Source organism: Phodopus roborovskii, unplaced genomic scaffold, assembly GCF_943737965.1.
Source record: "Phodopus roborovskii unplaced genomic scaffold, PHOROB, whole genome shotgun sequence".
NCBI classification, from domain to species: domain Eukaryota; kingdom Metazoa; phylum Chordata; class Mammalia; order Rodentia; family Cricetidae; genus Phodopus; species Phodopus roborovskii.
This window is the reverse complement of record NW_026126434.1, coordinates 10,817,118-10,834,785: the sequence shown is the minus strand read 5'-3', so window position 1 is coordinate 10,834,785 and position 17,668 is coordinate 10,817,118. Positions and strand designations below refer to the sequence as shown.

General features: G+C 37.6%; 1 protein-coding gene across 6 annotated transcripts in view; it reads right to left on the bottom strand.

Annotated features, from left to right (window-relative positions):
- Herc4 (HECT and RLD domain containing E3 ubiquitin protein ligase 4) overlaps positions 1–17,668 on the bottom strand; it is a 72,698-nt gene that overhangs the window by 35,359 nt on the left and 19,671 nt on the right. For all 6 annotated transcript variants that reach the window (XM_051186828.1, XM_051186824.1, XM_051186822.1 and 3 more), the window contains 5 exons: positions 13,387–13,463; positions 11,872–12,093; positions 10,481–10,572; positions 7,696–7,826; positions 3,298–3,458 (listed from right to left, as the gene is read on the bottom strand). In XM_051186828.1, the coding sequence (XP_051042785.1) occupies positions 3,298–3,458; positions 7,696–7,826; positions 10,481–10,572; positions 11,872–12,093; positions 13,387–13,463 (683 nt within the window). The remainder of the gene's footprint in view (positions 1–3,297; positions 3,459–7,695; positions 7,827–10,480; positions 10,573–11,871; positions 12,094–13,386; positions 13,464–17,668) is intronic.

Below are 17,668 nucleotides of genomic sequence, written 5' to 3'. Positions count from 1 at the left end.
CCTAGAACTAAGTACCATTTGGCAAATTGCTAAGATATTCTTCTGACCTATATCCATGCAAAAAACTGTTTTCCAGTCTTTATCTCACCTTTGGGTTTAAACATAATATAAACTGGAGTAATAGTTACAAAAGATAGGTTAGGGGCTAGAGAGATGGCTCAAAGAGCACTGACTGCTCTTCCAGAAGTCTTGAGTTCAATTCCCAGCAACCACATGGTGGATCGCAGCCATCTATAATGAAATTGGGTGCCCTCTTCTGGCATGCAGGAATACATAATATAAATAAATCTTTAAAAAAAAGAAGGAAGAAGATAGGTTAGATGAAAATAAAATTAAAGGGGGTACACTTGATGAAATCTCAGTATTTGGTAGGCAGAAAGAGAACTGCAGAATTTGAGACAAACTTGGGTTTTATATCAAGATTATACCTCAAAACAAATAGCAAACAGAAAAAAAAAATCACTTTTGAAAAGAACATGGGAAACTTAAATAATTTTGAGTAAATACTTCATAATACATAACTATTTCCATTCACCGGCCCTTAGAACAGTGGTTTCTCAAACTGTGGGTTGAGACCCATTGGAGGATTTGAATGATCTTTCCACAGAGGTCACCTAAGATCATTGAAAAACAGAACAGCAGCAAAATTACAGTTATGAAGTAGCAATGGAAAAAATATTATGGTTGGGTGGGGGGGGTCAACACAACATGAGAAACTGTATTAAAGGGTCACAGCATTAGGAAGGTTGAGGAGAACCATAGCTCTAAAAGATGATGCACAGAGATATTTGTCATTAAAAACTAAGCTGAGGAGACAGCTCAGCAGCTTCACAAGTCTGACAACCAAGTTGCATGTCTGGAACCACTGTTTAAAAGAAACCCAAAGGCTACCAAGTACGGTGCATGCCTTTGATCCCAGCACTCAGGAGGCAAAGGCAGGAGGGCAGCCTGGTCTACAGAGTGAGATTCAGAAGAGAGAGAGTTACACAGAGAAACCCTGTTTCAACAAATAAGGGGAAGAAAGAGGAAAGAAGAGGGGGAAAGGGAGGGAAGCAGGAGGAAGCAGAAGTTCAAGGACAGCCAGGACTACACACACACACACACACACACACACACACACACACACACACACACACACGCGCGCGCGTGCGAGCGAACAAAGTGGCTCAAATTTGTAATCCCAGCACTCCTACATAGAAATAGGAGGTAGAAACAGAAAAATCACCAGATGCTTTCAGGTAGAGAGAAAAATTGGATTTTCCAAAGTTGTCCTCTGACCTCCATAAACTTCCTCTGGAGAATGATGCTTAAGCCCCCCTTTCTCTTTTCTTCTGTTCTCCCAAATAAAAACTGCAAGGGTTGCATTCTGAAGTATGGCACACATATGCTAAAAAACAAAGTATCCTGTTTTAATTAAAGTCTAGCTATTTCCAAATCTGCAACGTTTCTGTTATCTTCTTCTTGAGTCTCATGTAGGACAGGCTATCCTCAAATTTGCTCTGTAGACAAGAATGAATTTCTATTGCCCTGCCTCCTCTGTAGTTACTGGTTTAGTAAGTATGCTTGGTTTGACTTTTTTGTTTTTAAACCTTGTACTATTCCCCATAATTGCTAAAGAAATATAAGCTTTATTCAAGGAAAGAAAATTATCTTAATTTCCTTGATTATGCCCTTGCAACTAATAAAACATTTCTTTAAAAAATATCCTTAGTTTAAAAAAAGATGAACTATGTAAAATACTATTTAAAATATTTCTATTTTAATTTGTTTATATGTATGTGTGTGTGTGTGTTGTATGTGTATGTGTGTTGTGTGTGTGTGCGTGCGCCTGTAAAGACCAGAAGAAGGTCATCAGGCTTCTTAGAGACATGATGGGTACTGGGAACTGAACAAGGGTCCCCTAGAAAAGCATCAAGTGCTCTTAATTGCTAAGCCATCTCTCTAACTACAGGAAGACAAACAAATTCTTTCACACCAAAAGAAACCAAATTCCACCCTAGAATGTGGGATGCAAGGGCAGGCAGATGAATCTACGAGTTGAGACTGATCTAAATAGTGAGATCCAGGCCAGGTAGGGCTATATAAGTGAGACATTTTCTTAACAAAATCGGAAGGACAGAAAGAGGAGGGAGGAATAAATTCAATCACATGATATCTCGTATTTTTCATTCATTCACCTGTCGTCAGACACCTGAGTTATTCCTGACTTTTGGCAACAGTGCTTTAACAATTTGGGAGGGATGACAATGCTGGAAATTAAGCTTTTAATAGGCAAGTGTTATATGATGCATGTCAAAACCAGCTCAGATTTGGCATTCACTATGGAGCCCAGAGTGGGCTATAGACTTGTGCCACCATACCTGGCACTATGAAACTAAGAATAAAACAAAAACAAAACAAAAAAACAAAGCCAAACTCTTTTTACCACTGCAATACAAAGAGCCTTAAGAGCTATGGTTTCAAAGGTGACAAAATTCATGTCTAGGTGAGTAAACTTCATAAACAGAAATGCACAACTTTTGTTTTTCCAAGACAGGGTTTGTCTGTGTAATAGCCCTGGCTGGCCACCTGCCTCTGCCTCTCATGTGCTGGGATTAAAGGCCTGTATCACCACCACCTGGCAGAAATGCCCAACTCTTGACAGCATCCATACTGTTTAAAACCACAAAATGTCTTTACTAAATTATCAGTAATGCATTCTGTGGAAGGAACTGAAATACTAATTACTAAGAACACGAGAAAAACAGTAACATTTAAACAAGCAAACAAAAACAAAAAAGAGTCTCTAAATCAAATAGTAAATGAAAGATGGTAAGTCATAAATGCCCATAAACTCTGGCTGTCCTAGAACTCACTATACAGACTAGGCTAGCCTCAAACTACAGAGATCCACCTACCTCTGTCTCCAGAATGCTGGGATTAAAGAGGCATGTGCCACTACTGCTCAGCAGCATAATTCAAAATTTTAAAGCCTGGTCTACAGAATAAGTTCCAGGACATCCAGGGCTACACAGAGAACACCCCTAAGCCTTAGGTCAAGCTTTCATAACTAATAAAGTCTTTGTGTCATTATTTTGGGAGCTGGCTGGCAGAATAGAAAGGCGTCTTTCACATGCACTTTGGGTCTTGCCATTAGCCCAGGCTACACTAAACTTAATGTTCCTCTTGTTACCATCATACATACCTGTAATTCGACAGTTTATCTTGGAGTTCCTACAAACACAGAAGCCTTCACCACAAAGAGCAACATTTTAATAAGAGCTTCAATATGTAGAGGTTAAATACATTAGTACTTACCAATATCTTGTGGACACTGCCCATTGTAAGAAAACCAATTTCCTTTTACAGTGAAAGGACTTTTTCTGTTGCTTGTTGAACCAGTTCCCAACTGCCCGTTACCACCAAGACCAAAGGAGTAAATTCGTCCTGAAGAAGGAACAAATGCAGAGGTATGCTGCCTAGAATAGAATGATAGAGAACCTCTGACTTAAGGTTAAATTCTAAACAATATACTTAGAAAAATAAAAATTAACCAGCAGAATCTTTGTTAAAAATAAACTGGGGCTGGGAAGATGGCTCAGTATATTTGAGTGTTTGCTCTGCAAGCACGGGGAACTGATTAGAATACCCACCATCATGTAAACAACCAGGTATGAATAGCTAGCTGTGTGTGGTTGTAAGCCCAGAATGTGGAGTAGGGCTCTACTGTTGGTCCTGAGAGCTTACTGACCAGCCAGCCAGTTTTGCTAAAATGGTAAACTTCAGATCACTGAGAATCCCTGACTCAAGGCAACGCAGCAGGGAGTGACAGAGATGGACACCTAATGCTCTGTTCTGGCTGCAGACTATGCCTGCACGCCACACACAATTAAAAAAAAAAAAAAAAATCACAAATCATCTCAACAAATACACAAGGAACATTAAAAACTAGGAATGAGGCTATAATGACCCTCAATGGCAGAACACTTGCCTAGCATGGATATGACCCTGGAATCAATGCCTAGCACTAAAAACAAACATACAGAAAATAAAAACAGGAATAAAAATGTTTAATCTGACAAAGATTACCTACAATAACAGCTGGATCCCAGCACTCGGGAGGCAGAGACAGGTAGATCTCTTCGAGTTTGAGTCAGCCTAGTCTGCATATAGAGGCTTCTAGGGAAGCCAGAGTCACACAAAGAAACTAGAGCTACATTAAGAAAGCCTGTCTCAATAAAAACATGACCAAATGAAAACCTACAAAACTTTTATGGCAGATGAATACTTAATTGTAAAATACTGAGTTTTCCCACAAAAAAAAAAAAAAAACAGAACATGATGTCTTTCTTTTTTGGGGGGAAAGGGTTTCAAGATGGGGTTTATCTGTGTAACAGCACTAGCTGTCCTGGATGTCTTGATCATCAGCACTTTAAGGAACATTATTCTAACATATCAGCCAGTAATACAGTAAAACAAGACATGCATAACACCATAGATATGTCTGTGTACATGAATAAGTTATTAATAAAAGGTAATGAGGCAGCATTTTAAGTAGCAATATAAATGTGTAATTTATATAAACATCGTCATAACAAAGCAAGTTATTTCAAAAATGAAACTAGATAAAAGATTCTGGGAAAATGGATAAGTACTAAACAGTGGGAATCTCTCATATGGGTAAGGGTTGCAGTGATAGAATTGATACAATTATTATGTTTGCCTTAAAATAGCAAAATTGACAAGTGCGATGGTGCACAGATTTAGTTCCAGAAATTGCGAGTCAGGGGCAGGCTGACTGAGTTCTAGGACAGCCAGAGCTACAGAGTGAGACTCTGCCTTAAAACAAAACAACTTTAAAAAGAATCTAATGGACTATGAGATAAACTGACTGAGAAAGACAATTCAAACTACTAAAACCAGAAATGAAAGTGGAAGGGTAGGAATGGTGGCACTTGGGTATTGTCAGCAATTAGAATTATAAGTTTTAGGGCAGCCAGAGTTATATAGTGAGACCTTATCAAAACAAACAAAAAGTCCTAAGTAAACTAAAGAATATGTATTATGATCCAGGATGGTTTATTTCTGTAATGCAAGGGTAGCCCAGAATACAAACTGATCATTGCACACACCTAATTAAAGAAAAACAAATGACAAATCCCCCAAAACATGACCATTCAAGTTGATGCAGAAAAGTTATCTAATGAACTTAAATAATAATCGACAAACTAACATAATAAAGCCAGAAAAACAAAAGAACATAAACAACACATTCAATGGTAAAAAGATTTTTCTTCTGTAGATCACAAAGCAAGATGTCTTCTTTCTACCACTTTTATTCCACACAGTCCTCCATGTCCTAGCCGTCCAATTTGGCAGGAATAAGAAATAAAATGGATTCAAATTAGAAATGGATACACACACACACACACACACACACACACACACACACACACACACACACACACGTAGTGATGCAAATGGCATCACTACATATGTAGAGCACCTGAAAATATACACCAAAAGCAAAACCAAAACAAACATTTCTTAGGAAAATTGAGCCAGGCAGTAGTGGTGCACGCCTTTAATCCCAGCACTCAGGAGGCAGAGGCAGGCAGATCTCTGAGTTTGAGGCCAGCCTGATCTATAGAGTTCCAGGACAAGCTTCAAAGCTCCCAGAGAAACCCTGTCTGGAAAAACCACATACACATACACACACACACCAGTCTGATCTATAGAGTGAGTTCCAGGACAAGCTCCAAAGCTCCCAGAGAAACCCTGTCTGGAAAAACCGCACGCATGCACGCACGTACACACACACACACGACAGCTCTATTACTTTGATTTCCTGATAGCTAGTCAGATATTCAGGAGAAAAGTTTCACATCAGACTATTAGAAACCTAAGACAAACGGTTATACAACTGTAGGGAGTATGGTTTTTCCGCCCGCCGCCTGGTCTTGCCACCACACCAGCCCCAATTAACACACTGAGACTCTGTATTAGATATAATTCTGTTGGCCAGATACTAGTTTCTTATCATCTAACTCTGTCTTAAGTATTAACCCATTTCTATGTATTTCCATGTGGTCTTACCAGCAAGAGGCGACTGGCGGTCCTGTCTTCTCCTGACTCTCCATCTTGACCCCTCCTTCCTACTTCCTATTTCCTCCTTGTCTCCTAGTCCCTCCTATCTTCCTTTCCTATTGGCCAACAGTGCTTTATTCATTAACCAGTATGAGAAACATATAAAGAATGAAATCTCCCATCATCTCCTCTTTTCTGTCTAAATAAAAAGAAGGGTTTTAAGCTTAACATAGCAAAATATATAACACAACAGTTATCAAGTAAGAATCACAGTTAACAATATTTAGTCCATTAACATTTAGTAAGATTTGAAGAAAATATTCCATCATCTATTTTAACTTTGTGAGTCTAAAGTCCTATATGTACCTTATCATTGAATCCTAACTAAGGAAAACTATAACCATAACTATCTGTCTTCAACTCCTTCAAAGACCACAGAAGGATAGTATATAAAAATGACAGAGACATCTTGCCTTGTCAGTCACCTGAAGTTCTTCTGTAATCTTTTATCTTCAGCCCATAGGCCATAGTGTGTCTGGCAGAAAATTTTAAACTGTCTTCTTGTACTGGCAGTTTGTCAGTCATTTTTCTCTGTGTCCTGCAGACTGTCTGGCAGACTCTTCCATGAAGCAGGAACTCTGTACCAACGTCCATCTTGAATCAGCAGTCACTTTTCTGTGGGTCCAGCATGTCCAATTTATACAACATAAAGTCAAACAGTCCAGACAAGAGCAGTATCTTGTCCAAATGGCTTGTCTTGCCATATTGAAAGTAAACTTTGTAACAAGTTTCTTCGATGTCCATCTTTCTTTCTGACGCAGGTGGTGTTGCCAGGAGCATTTATATCTCATAGTCAAGAAAAACCCTAAACCATTTTAAATGCCATATTCTGTAGGTCTTTGAAAGGTTTGAAGAATGTCTATTTACCTCAAATATATCTCTGTATATCTAGAAATATTAACTAACTTAACTATAACATCTGACTATCATAGGTACTATCTATAATCTGTATTGAATTATACATTGTAGTGAGATAGTCCTTCTGTGGCACTGACCACGTCCTTTGGGGGGTGGAGCCATGGGCAGAAGTGACCTGTGGAAGGAAGTCGGAGGAAGAGCTGGGAAAAGCCCTCTTGCTGGCGGGACTGGGACAGGAGAGCATCCAGTGGAACTTACTGGTGTTCATCTGTCTAGGTTGTAAGTTATTTCTCCCTGAATAAACATCTATTCGGCCTATTTGTTTATCCTGATCCTTATTTAACAGCAATATACAACCCTTTAAAGAACATGACTTTTGCTGGGCGATGGTGGCATACATCTTTACTCAGAACAATCAGGAAGCAGAAGCAGGCAGATCTCTGAGTTTGAGGCCAGCCTGGTCTACAGAAAGTTCTAGGACAGGGCTACACAGAGAATCTCTGCCTTGGGGGCATAAGGGGGAGAGAGAGAGAGAGTGTGTGTGTATGAATTTTTCTTGGGGTAGGGAAGAGGGAGTAGGTTGTATGTTTGAAACAGTGACTCCCTATATTGCCTCCAAAGTGCTAGAATTCAAGTGTGTGCTGCATGCTTACCAGCTCAATAATCTGTCTAGAAACCAAAGACCTCTCCATATTGTTTACCATAGCTTACCTTCCACAAGCAACCTGAGTGACAATGCTTCCCATAAGTTCAAAAACTTTCCTTGGGTTTATTTCATGACTGGTAGAATTATGACCCAACTGGCCATACCCTCCAGCTCCAAAGGTAAACACTCCTCCTTCCTGGAAAACAACAAACAACTAACTTATGAGGCAGCTCAACAAAAGAAAATAAACTAATGCTCAGAAATGAGTTGACCTTTAATATGGACTCAATGTTTTCTCTCCTGTCCTTGAAATTAAATAGACGATGGTTGACTCAAGAAGATAAAAACTAGATAAGATGATATGTGATAGCAGGGACTAACCCTACAGCTCAGTGCATGTGAGGCAAGCATTCTATCACTCAGACTACATCCTCATACTTTTTTTTTACTTAAAACACTTTTGAAATGTACTATTAGTGTGGGTATGCATGCTACACATGTACTCAGAGGTCAGCTCTATGGAGTTGGTTCTCTCTTGCCACATTTACTTGAGTTCTGGTGAACCAACTCAAGTATGCCTGCAAAGTATCTTTATCTGCTGAGCTACCTCTCTCCCTTTTACTTCGAACCTCACTGAGTGAGATGTCAGGATGGCCCTGAACTTGATATCAGTTCAGGAAGGCCTTGAACTTAGGGACTCCTGCTTTAGCATCTCAAGTAGTTGTGACTACAAGTTTGAACCACCAGGTAGGCTTTCAGATTTTTACAGTACTAAATGATGCATACATTATGCTAAAACAATTTAAGTGCTCCTGGCAGAAGTAATTACTTCTGGGCACTGTGGTGCACAAATGCAATCTCTGCACTTGAGAAGAGGCTAAAAGATTGTCCAAGAGTTTGAACTACATGAGACACCTCACCCACCAGATAATAAGCACCATTAAACTACCCAAAGAGCCAGGAAATACTTAATTGCATTTCTTTTGCATACATATCATTATATTCTTTTCTTAATTCAAAGGACACATTTCTAACATTTCATAAAAACTTTAAGATGCTACAATTTTTAGTTAGTGTGCCTTGAGCATAAATGCTCTGCCTAAATTGAATGGGGACAAAAAAATAATGAGTTTAAGGCCAGCCCAAGCTATACAGGGAAATCCTGTCAAAAACAAAATAAAAGGAAACAAAAATAAAAGGAAACAAAAAGGCTATACATAGAGAGTACATGTAAGCAGAATGCACGGATATGATTTTAAGCATACATAATTGCTATAAGAGATAATCTTTAAATTTTTTGTTAGTAATATTCATGAGTCAATTAGAGGCTATGCTTTTTTTTTTTTTTTAAAGACAGGGTTTCTCTGTATAGCCCTGGCTGTCCAAAAATTTGCTCTGTAGACCAGGCTGTCCTCAAACTCAGAGATCTTTAATCCCAAGTGCTGGGATTAAAGCTATAAGCCACCACTGTCTAGCTGTGGTTACGTACTTTAAAAAACAAATGACACAACCTAACACAACCACAGTATTTTTCAATTTGATACTTTTCATTACTGTAATTATATGTGTACAATTTTACATATTGCTTTCAACATCTAACAGCATAATTTTTTAATATAGTATATGGACACTTTTTAGGAAACTTTCCATATCAAATATAGAGTAGGAGGCTGGGGATACAGCTTAGCTAGCTAGTAGAGTGCTTTCCCAACATGCACAGCTTTGGATCCCATAAAGCCAAAGTCAGCCTTTGATTTCTGAACTTCCTGCCTCCCTCTATCACCCACCAATCCACTCAGTTTAAGTGGTACTTGGGATAGAACCCAGGTCCTCCTGTATGTCAGACAAGCACTACACCAGCTACTACATCCCTAGCCCTTCTGAAACATCCATTTTAATTTGGCCAATGAATTTCCCAGACTATGTTAATATGAATGAACTCAACAATATTTTTCCAGTAAAAATTAGCTGTGCTTTGTTTTGTTTGTATATTGCTGAAGAGCAAATTTAAGTCCCTATGTAAGTTTTTATTGAGCTACATCCATTGTCGGAATGTGTCTATTTTCATTTGACAACTATTCACCATAGAAATATCCCAGAAGATAAATGTTAAAGCAACTGACAAGATTGTACTGAAAACACACTGTAACTGCTAGCATGGTACTCAGCCTATAGATAACAGAAATCCAGCTGCTTCTTTGTTATAAAACAAATACAAGTTTAATGCAAATTAGGCAGAATGATAAAGTACAAAGGGGACTGATACATAGCACTGCAAACTCGATGAACTAAAATGAAGTCATTTCATTAACTAATTTTAATAATCCCAGCTACTCAGGAGGCTAACAGTATTAAAAATCCAAGATCAGCATGAGCAATTTGGGAAGCTACTATCTCAATACAAAAAAGGGCTGGAGATGTGGCTCAGTGGTAGAGACATGACCTAGTATATACAAGGTCTTGGGTTTTAATTTCTCTTATCAACACCACAGACAAACATCCCTCCAGAAAGTGCTAGGCATGGTACTGAATGACTGCAATCCCAGCCCCAGGAGATTCAGAAAGGGGAGTGTCTACAGTTTAGGTTGAGTTTGGGCTACATAATCATTTAAACACTGCTGCAATCACATGTTGACAATGTATCAAAACGCACAGTTAGTTCATAACCCTAAACAAAACTGAACATGAAGACAAGCTATTTTCAAGAATAATTTTAGGTTTTTTTTTTTTTTTTTAAATAAATTGTTTCAGAAACACAAACACTGCTCAAGTTTAATGGAAATACCATGAAAGCATTCACTAATTATGAAAAATTACTGTGAATAATAAAAAGTTTTATTAATACAATACCTTGGTTAATGCAGCAGTATGATCTTCTCCGCAACAAATATAAACTATTTTCTGAGATCTTAGTGACTTTAGTAAATTAGGAACATACCTATCTGAAAATTCCAATAAAAGACGTTAATGATATTTTTTAACTAAAATTCTTCTAAAATGTGCTTGCTCTATAGATTTCCAAACTCAGTAGACATAATACTAATTTTTACTATCAATCAATGACTTTGCAAGAAAAACGCCTATAAACCTGGATTTCTGGGGCTACCAATCTCTACTCCTAAGACAAAGTAAAGATGGATTCAAAAATGAGCCAATGTGAATAGGGCTGAGCAATCCAGCTCAGGGTTTCAGATTTTCTACATATGCATCATTTTTTATTCTGTAATGGCTATGCTCAGAGATCCTACTCAACAGTCTGTCCTACTTCTGCTTTTTGTAGCAGAACACATACACACAATAATATGAACAATTTTTATGCAGAATTATCTAATTCTATAAGGGAATTATTTACTTATTATCACTTGTTAGTAGGTAAAAACTCACTTTGGCCATCTCATTCATTAAAAGTACGTCGAAATTTACAAACTGTGATCTGTATGCCAAATATTAGTATCCAAAATACTGTCAGGTATGAAATGCCTGATAAAAATTGTAACTTTTAAAAAGACATTTTTTAAAATTCAAAATGTTTATTTCCAAGACTGTCATCAGTATAAAAAGAAGTTCAACCAAAAATTAATCTAACAACCCCAGATCCTATAAATCCAACTTGAAACACATCAAGTGAATACATCATGTTACTTTCCTAAAGCAAGTTTTTTTTTTCTGTACCAGGACGCTGTATGTGAAGCTTCTTCACTAATTTTATAGCTTCTTTCCACTAATGGTGGCCAATACCAGAACAACACTGCTACCAAATTAAAGCATTATTTGTAAGCTTACACCCAATAATGTAGATTTGGGCAGCATAAACCTTTCCCTTTCTTTCAGTACTGAGGATTAAAAGCTTAGCCTCCTGTGTGGTAGGCAAGCATTCTACCATGGAGTCATCTATAACCTCAGTCCAAATGATCTAAAGATTTTTTTCCCTTGGTGGAGGGGGGCATGGAAGGTGCTGGGGATTGAACCCAAGGGGCCTTGTGCACACTAGGCAAGAACTTTCCCACTGAGCTCATCTCCAGGCTTCAATAAACTCTTCAATTATTATATGCTAATTTTTAGTTTTCCCATGATGTTCTCAAAACATACCACATTAAAATTTTAAATTAACATCCTCACTCAGTTCCACCTCTATCAGTCCTGGAAAGACTTGAGTATACATTTCTCCAATAGTCTAAGAATACTCATTCATCTAAAAGATGACCTTTTAAAAAATACACTTGAACTTTAATGAGACCTACCATTTTCATCATTAAGACCTAGCTGACCAAATTTGTTACGTCCCCATCCAAAGATAGCCCCAGAAAGGGTGAGTACAAAACTATGAGCTCCTCCTGCTGCAATTTGCATGAATGGAATTCCAAGTAAAGACTTAATCAGCTGTGGTGAAGTTTGCTTTTTACAGTCAGTGCCTAGACCAAGTTGGCCATATTTATTCTGTCCCCAACAGAAAACTTCACTTGCTGTAAGACAAAAGAAAAAAAAAAACATAAAATTATTTTTATACAAACATATCATTTGCAGATCCACTACTCTTCTGAGACATCCTCATTAGATGAAAATACATACTTACTAACAATGACATTTGTCTTGTTATATAAAAACATACTACTACCTAGAAGAATTTTTCTTATCAGTACACTTTTAAGTTTCAACAAAACACTAGGAAACAGTGATACAAACTAGGGATACACTCAGTTCAGTTATACTCAACATCAAAGGACTGTCTCTTTTTAACATTCCTTATCTTTCATTCTTATTCTCTAACTTCTCCTCAAGCAATCTTCTAATCTCAAAGCTTCAGTTATCAACTAACATACATGTGTAAAATGTAAGAAACACCCTATAGCCCATTGCTTATATGACACCCACATGTGGATATTTCAAAACCATTTCTAATTCAGTATACCCAAACTGAATATGGTTTCTACCCTATTTCCAATTCCCACATGACTTTTCTTCCCACCCTTCACCAGCAGTGATCTACCCAGCAATGTCACAGCCCTTCTCAGACATCACCAAATCTAAATCTACCAAGTATTACCAAGTTACATACAGGTTTCTTTCTCTTAAGTAGATCTATTTTTAGCATCCTTCCTGATTCCTTTAATCATTTTCTTTACTAGTCACTTTTGATTCATCTGCCAGCCTGTTTTGCAACTTCAGACATTTTTTATTAAAACTACCAATGATCTAATAAGCAATATAATGAGTAAATTTTAAATTTAGTGAAAAATATAATGAAGATGTGTAAGGTATTTGCAGATAAGTGAAAATACTAGTGTTGGGCAGGGGTGGCATACTCCTTTATCTCAGCACTAGGGAGGCAGGCAAATCTCTGAGTTGGAGTCCAGCCTGGTCTATATGAGTTCAAGGAGAGCCAGGACTATGAAGAGACAGACCTTTCCTTAAACAAACTAACAAAACTGGTAAGAAAAACTTGAAAGAATTACATGAAGAAGTATCATGTTCATGAGTAAAAAATTTAACACTGTAAAGATTAGCCTGAAACTGATTTATACAATACAATCTCAATAAATATTTTAGCAGTTCTATATGTGTGGAAACTACTAGCTAATTTAATATACACACAGAAATGAGAAAGATCCAGAATCAGAACAAATCTTGTAAAAGAGAGAGAGAGACAGAGAGAGAGAGAGAGAGAGAGAGAGAGAGAGAAGGAGCTAGCTTGCTTGAGGCCTTTTTGTTCAAAGCACAAAGCAAGAATTCTTAGAAAGAAAAGGGTAAATGCTTACCTTTAGAAAGTGCAAGTGAATGATAGTAACCACATGCAACTTGCACTATTTGGATATCCGAAAGACTTTTAATATTTCTAGAAAAGAAGGAGAGCACAATCAGTTCCCTGTGTATAACAAGTGGATATTGTATGCTACTCATGTACTATTCATTGGCCACTTACTATGTGCAAAAACTGTCTTTTCAGGATGTGCTACCTTTTTCAGTCAGGCTAGTAAGCATTTAAAAAAAAAAAAAAATGGGTTGAGAAAATACCTTAAAAAGCAAAACAATGGGTTGGGGATTTAAGTCAGTGGTAGAACACTTGCCTAACAAGCACAAGGCAGAGGCCTCAGTCCTCAGCTTGGGGGGGGGGGGATGTAAAACAAAACAAAGAAAACAAGAAAAACAGGAGCAAAGTGTGCCATGCTTACAAATAAATACCCTTCAGGATGCTCTATCATTCAAATATTTTCTTCCACTATCCCCACTTTTCTTAATCTTTACAGTGTGAAACTTGGCAGATTATTTTGGATGCTAATTATTCTAAAACTGCTGCTCTCCTAACTCAAAACTATGACCCATCCCCCTCCCCCTAGCCTACCCTTCTTAATTTATACCCACAGAGTGGCATCTGAGTTAGTCCATTCATATTTATGATAATCAATGTTCTTTGCTGTCTTGTATTGTCTTTACACTCCAGAACTTGCCTAATTACAATGCACTGCACTTCCCCTTGACCTGATCAATCTTCTACTTTTCTGAACAAATGTTTTCAAGAAAAAGAAAAGGAGGAATTTTCTTATTTGCCTTTATCTGATGCTGCCATCTGACCTGATTCTGCCAACTCAAAGTCAGGAGTAACTTCTGAACAAAGTTTTGATACTTATGGTTTTCAGGAGGCAACTTCAGTGACTCAAACTGTGAGTAGGAAAAAGGTGAGTTACTCTAACTCCATATTATTCTTTAACTGCTTTTACTTAGTAAATATATTCTTTTTTTAACTAATTTATTTTTATTTCATGTGCACCAGTGTTTTGTCTACATGTATGTTTGAAGGTGTTAGATTTTCTGGAAATGGAGTTACAGACAGTTGTGAGCTGCCACATGGGTACTAGGAATTGAACCTGGGTACTCTGGAAGAGCCACAAGTGCTCTTAACCACTGGATATATGTTTTTAACTACAGAACCTGAAAGCTGTGCTGCTTCAAATCAGCAGGTTCCAATGCACCTTCAGTTTTTAAAATCATGATGCAAAAGAGCTAGAAACAAAAATATATGGATGTGTACAATTGGGTTGAAGTTAGTATTAACTGCCACTGCTTATGGATACCACCCACATCACTTACTGATCTTTTCACCATATTAAATTACTCTGGGGGAAAAAGCCTATTCCAGTTATATAATGTCAATGTACAAGTTCAAGTAAAACATTTCAAAATACTGCATTCTCACAGAACCCTCTGTTTTCCTGTTTTAATATACTTGTCACTAATACATATTCACTTAATGTTTGTCTCCTAAACAATATATTCTGTAAAGGTGGAACACATCTTGCATCCATGAGAATCCCAAAGCCTAACACAGTGCTGGGCAAACACTACTTAATTGAATATACCACTTTTAAAGGTCTATAAAGTGAGTTTGAAGCCAGCTAGAGGTGCACAGTGAGATGCTGTAAAATTAAACAAACAAAAACAACCACCTTAAATGGCAACTACACTAAATTCTCCAAAAATGAGCTAATAAATACAGTTGGGTGGTGTGGCACACACATTAAATCACAGCACTCAGGAGGTAGAGGCAGGCAGATTTCTTTGAGTTCAAGGTCAGCCAGGTCTATACAGAAACACACACACAAATAACAAAAGAGCAACCCAGTTGAGCCTGGTGGAGAAGGCTTCATAGAAAGAAAGAAGTCGGATCTCTGAGTTCCAGGCCAGTTTGGACTACATAGTTCCAGGACAGACAAATTTAAAAGAGTAACTGAGTGAATTACAAAATTCAAACGCATATAGCTGCTACTTCCTTTTGATCTGTTTGAGAAAGACTCACTTTGGAGGCCAAGCTAGTCTGCAAATGACAATTCCTCTTGCTCAGCCTCTTCACTGCTGGACTGAAGGTGTGGACCACCAAGCCAGATCAGATAAGCCACTTCTAAGAAACTCAATTTACCTCTAAGGACAGAGACACACAAGATGTAGCAATGGGAGCAGGTGCTCCATGCAAACAGGGCTATAAAAGAACAAAAGCCATACCTCTAACAGATAAAATGCAATTTAGGTATAAAATAGCTTAAGCAAACAAAAATTCTCAATATATGGCACAGAATATTAGAGCAACCAAATATTCTATACCTAAAGTGAGAGATCAACTCCAACACAGTAACAAAGGACATTAATGGCCCACTTTCTGTAGTTAAAAAGTCAAAGAATTAGCAGTCAAAAGACCAAATGGGCCTAAAAGACAACTACAGAACCTTCCACACAACAGCTCATGAAACCTTCTCCAGGGTAAGCTGTAAAAGGCCACAAAACCTCAGTAACATTTCCTCCTTTTTTTCTTCATCTGATACAAAATCTCACTTAACTCTGAGCTGTCCTCAAACTTGTTATGAATCTGAGGATGCCCTTTTAATCCCTCTGCCACCATCCCAGTGCTGGGATTAGAAGATTATACGATCATATCTGGGTTGCACAGTTGCTAGCAACAAGCAATCTCTATCAAACAAGCTTCACCTCTAGGCCCTCAATAAAAATTTAAGAAACAAAATCATATTATCTTTTCCAATCACAATACAATGAAACTGGAAACCAGCAACAAGAAATAACCACAGATTATATAGTAACACAGAAATTAAACAGCTTAGCAAAACAGCCAAATGGATCAAAGGAGAAAACAAAACAAAATTTAAAACTTCTTGAAAAAAGGGGAAATGAAGACACAACAGAGCAAATATATGGGTACTGAGTTTGCAGCAATCAGCACCTACATTATAAAACAGAAAAATTTCACATTATAAGACAGAAAAATCTCAGACACTCATTCTTCTCTAGATAAAAGTAAAATGACACCTTTAATCCCCACACTTGGGAGGCAGAGTGGAGTGGAGTACAGAGGCCAGTCTGTACATAGTGAGTTACAAGGCAGCCAAGGCTAAAGGCTATACAGAGAAACCCTGCCTCAAAATCCCCTTAAAAAAAAAAAAAAAGGAAACCAAGAGGTACCCAACAATAGATGGAAAGAAAAATAAAGACCACAGCAGAAATAAAGAAATAGATTTTGAAAAAACTTTTAAATAAAGTTCTTCAGGCTAGAGAGATGGCTCAGAGGTTAAGAGCATTGCCTGTTCATCCAGAGACCCTGAGTTCAATTCCCAGCAACCACTGGTGGCTCACAACCATCTGTAATGAAGTCTGGCAGGCAGAATACAGTGCATTATATGTAACAAATAAATAAATCTTTAAAAAAAAAAAAAGTTATTCAATAGATGAAAATTAGCACATACCCCCTACTGGACTAAGAAAGCAGTCTTGGGCCTGTTTCCTTATCATGTAGCTGTTTTAGCACCAGAGTACTTGCTGCCAAATCTGATGACCTGAGTTCAATTCCTGGAACCCATATGATGGAGATGGAGACCCAACTCCTTTCTACAAGTTGTTCTCTAATTACCACATATGCAAACTGTTGCATATACACACCCACATACAAACATACATGCAAAATAAACAAATGCTAAAGTAATTTTAAATAAAATCAGAGATAAAAGGGAGACACTGTAACTAATACAGAGGCTCACTAGATATTATTACAGACTCTCCACCAGCAAACTCCAAAACCTAGAAGAAACAGACCAATTCCTGAACATAAACACTTACAAAACTGAACCATGAAGAAACAGAAATATCAACAGACCAGCAACAAAGAGTAGGATAGAATCAGTACTAATGTGTCCATCAAAGAAAGCACAGGACCTGTGATGGCTTCTCTGCTGAAGTGTGTATGTAACAAACATCTAAAGAACTGATAGCTAGTCTCAAATTATTTCAAAAAAACTCAAGAGAAATAAATTCATCTGCTCTGATACTACTAACAAATAAGAACACAACATAAAAGACTAGATGCTGGAGAAATAGGTATAAAAGGAGTATATCTCTACATAGTAAAGATGTTGTAGAAAAAGCCAGCAACTAGAGGCCTGGAGAGATGACTCAGTGGTTAAGAGTGATTGCTGCTCTGGCAAAAGATTCGTATTTGGTTTTTCCAGTACCCACATGTCAATTCACAACCATCTGTTGCTC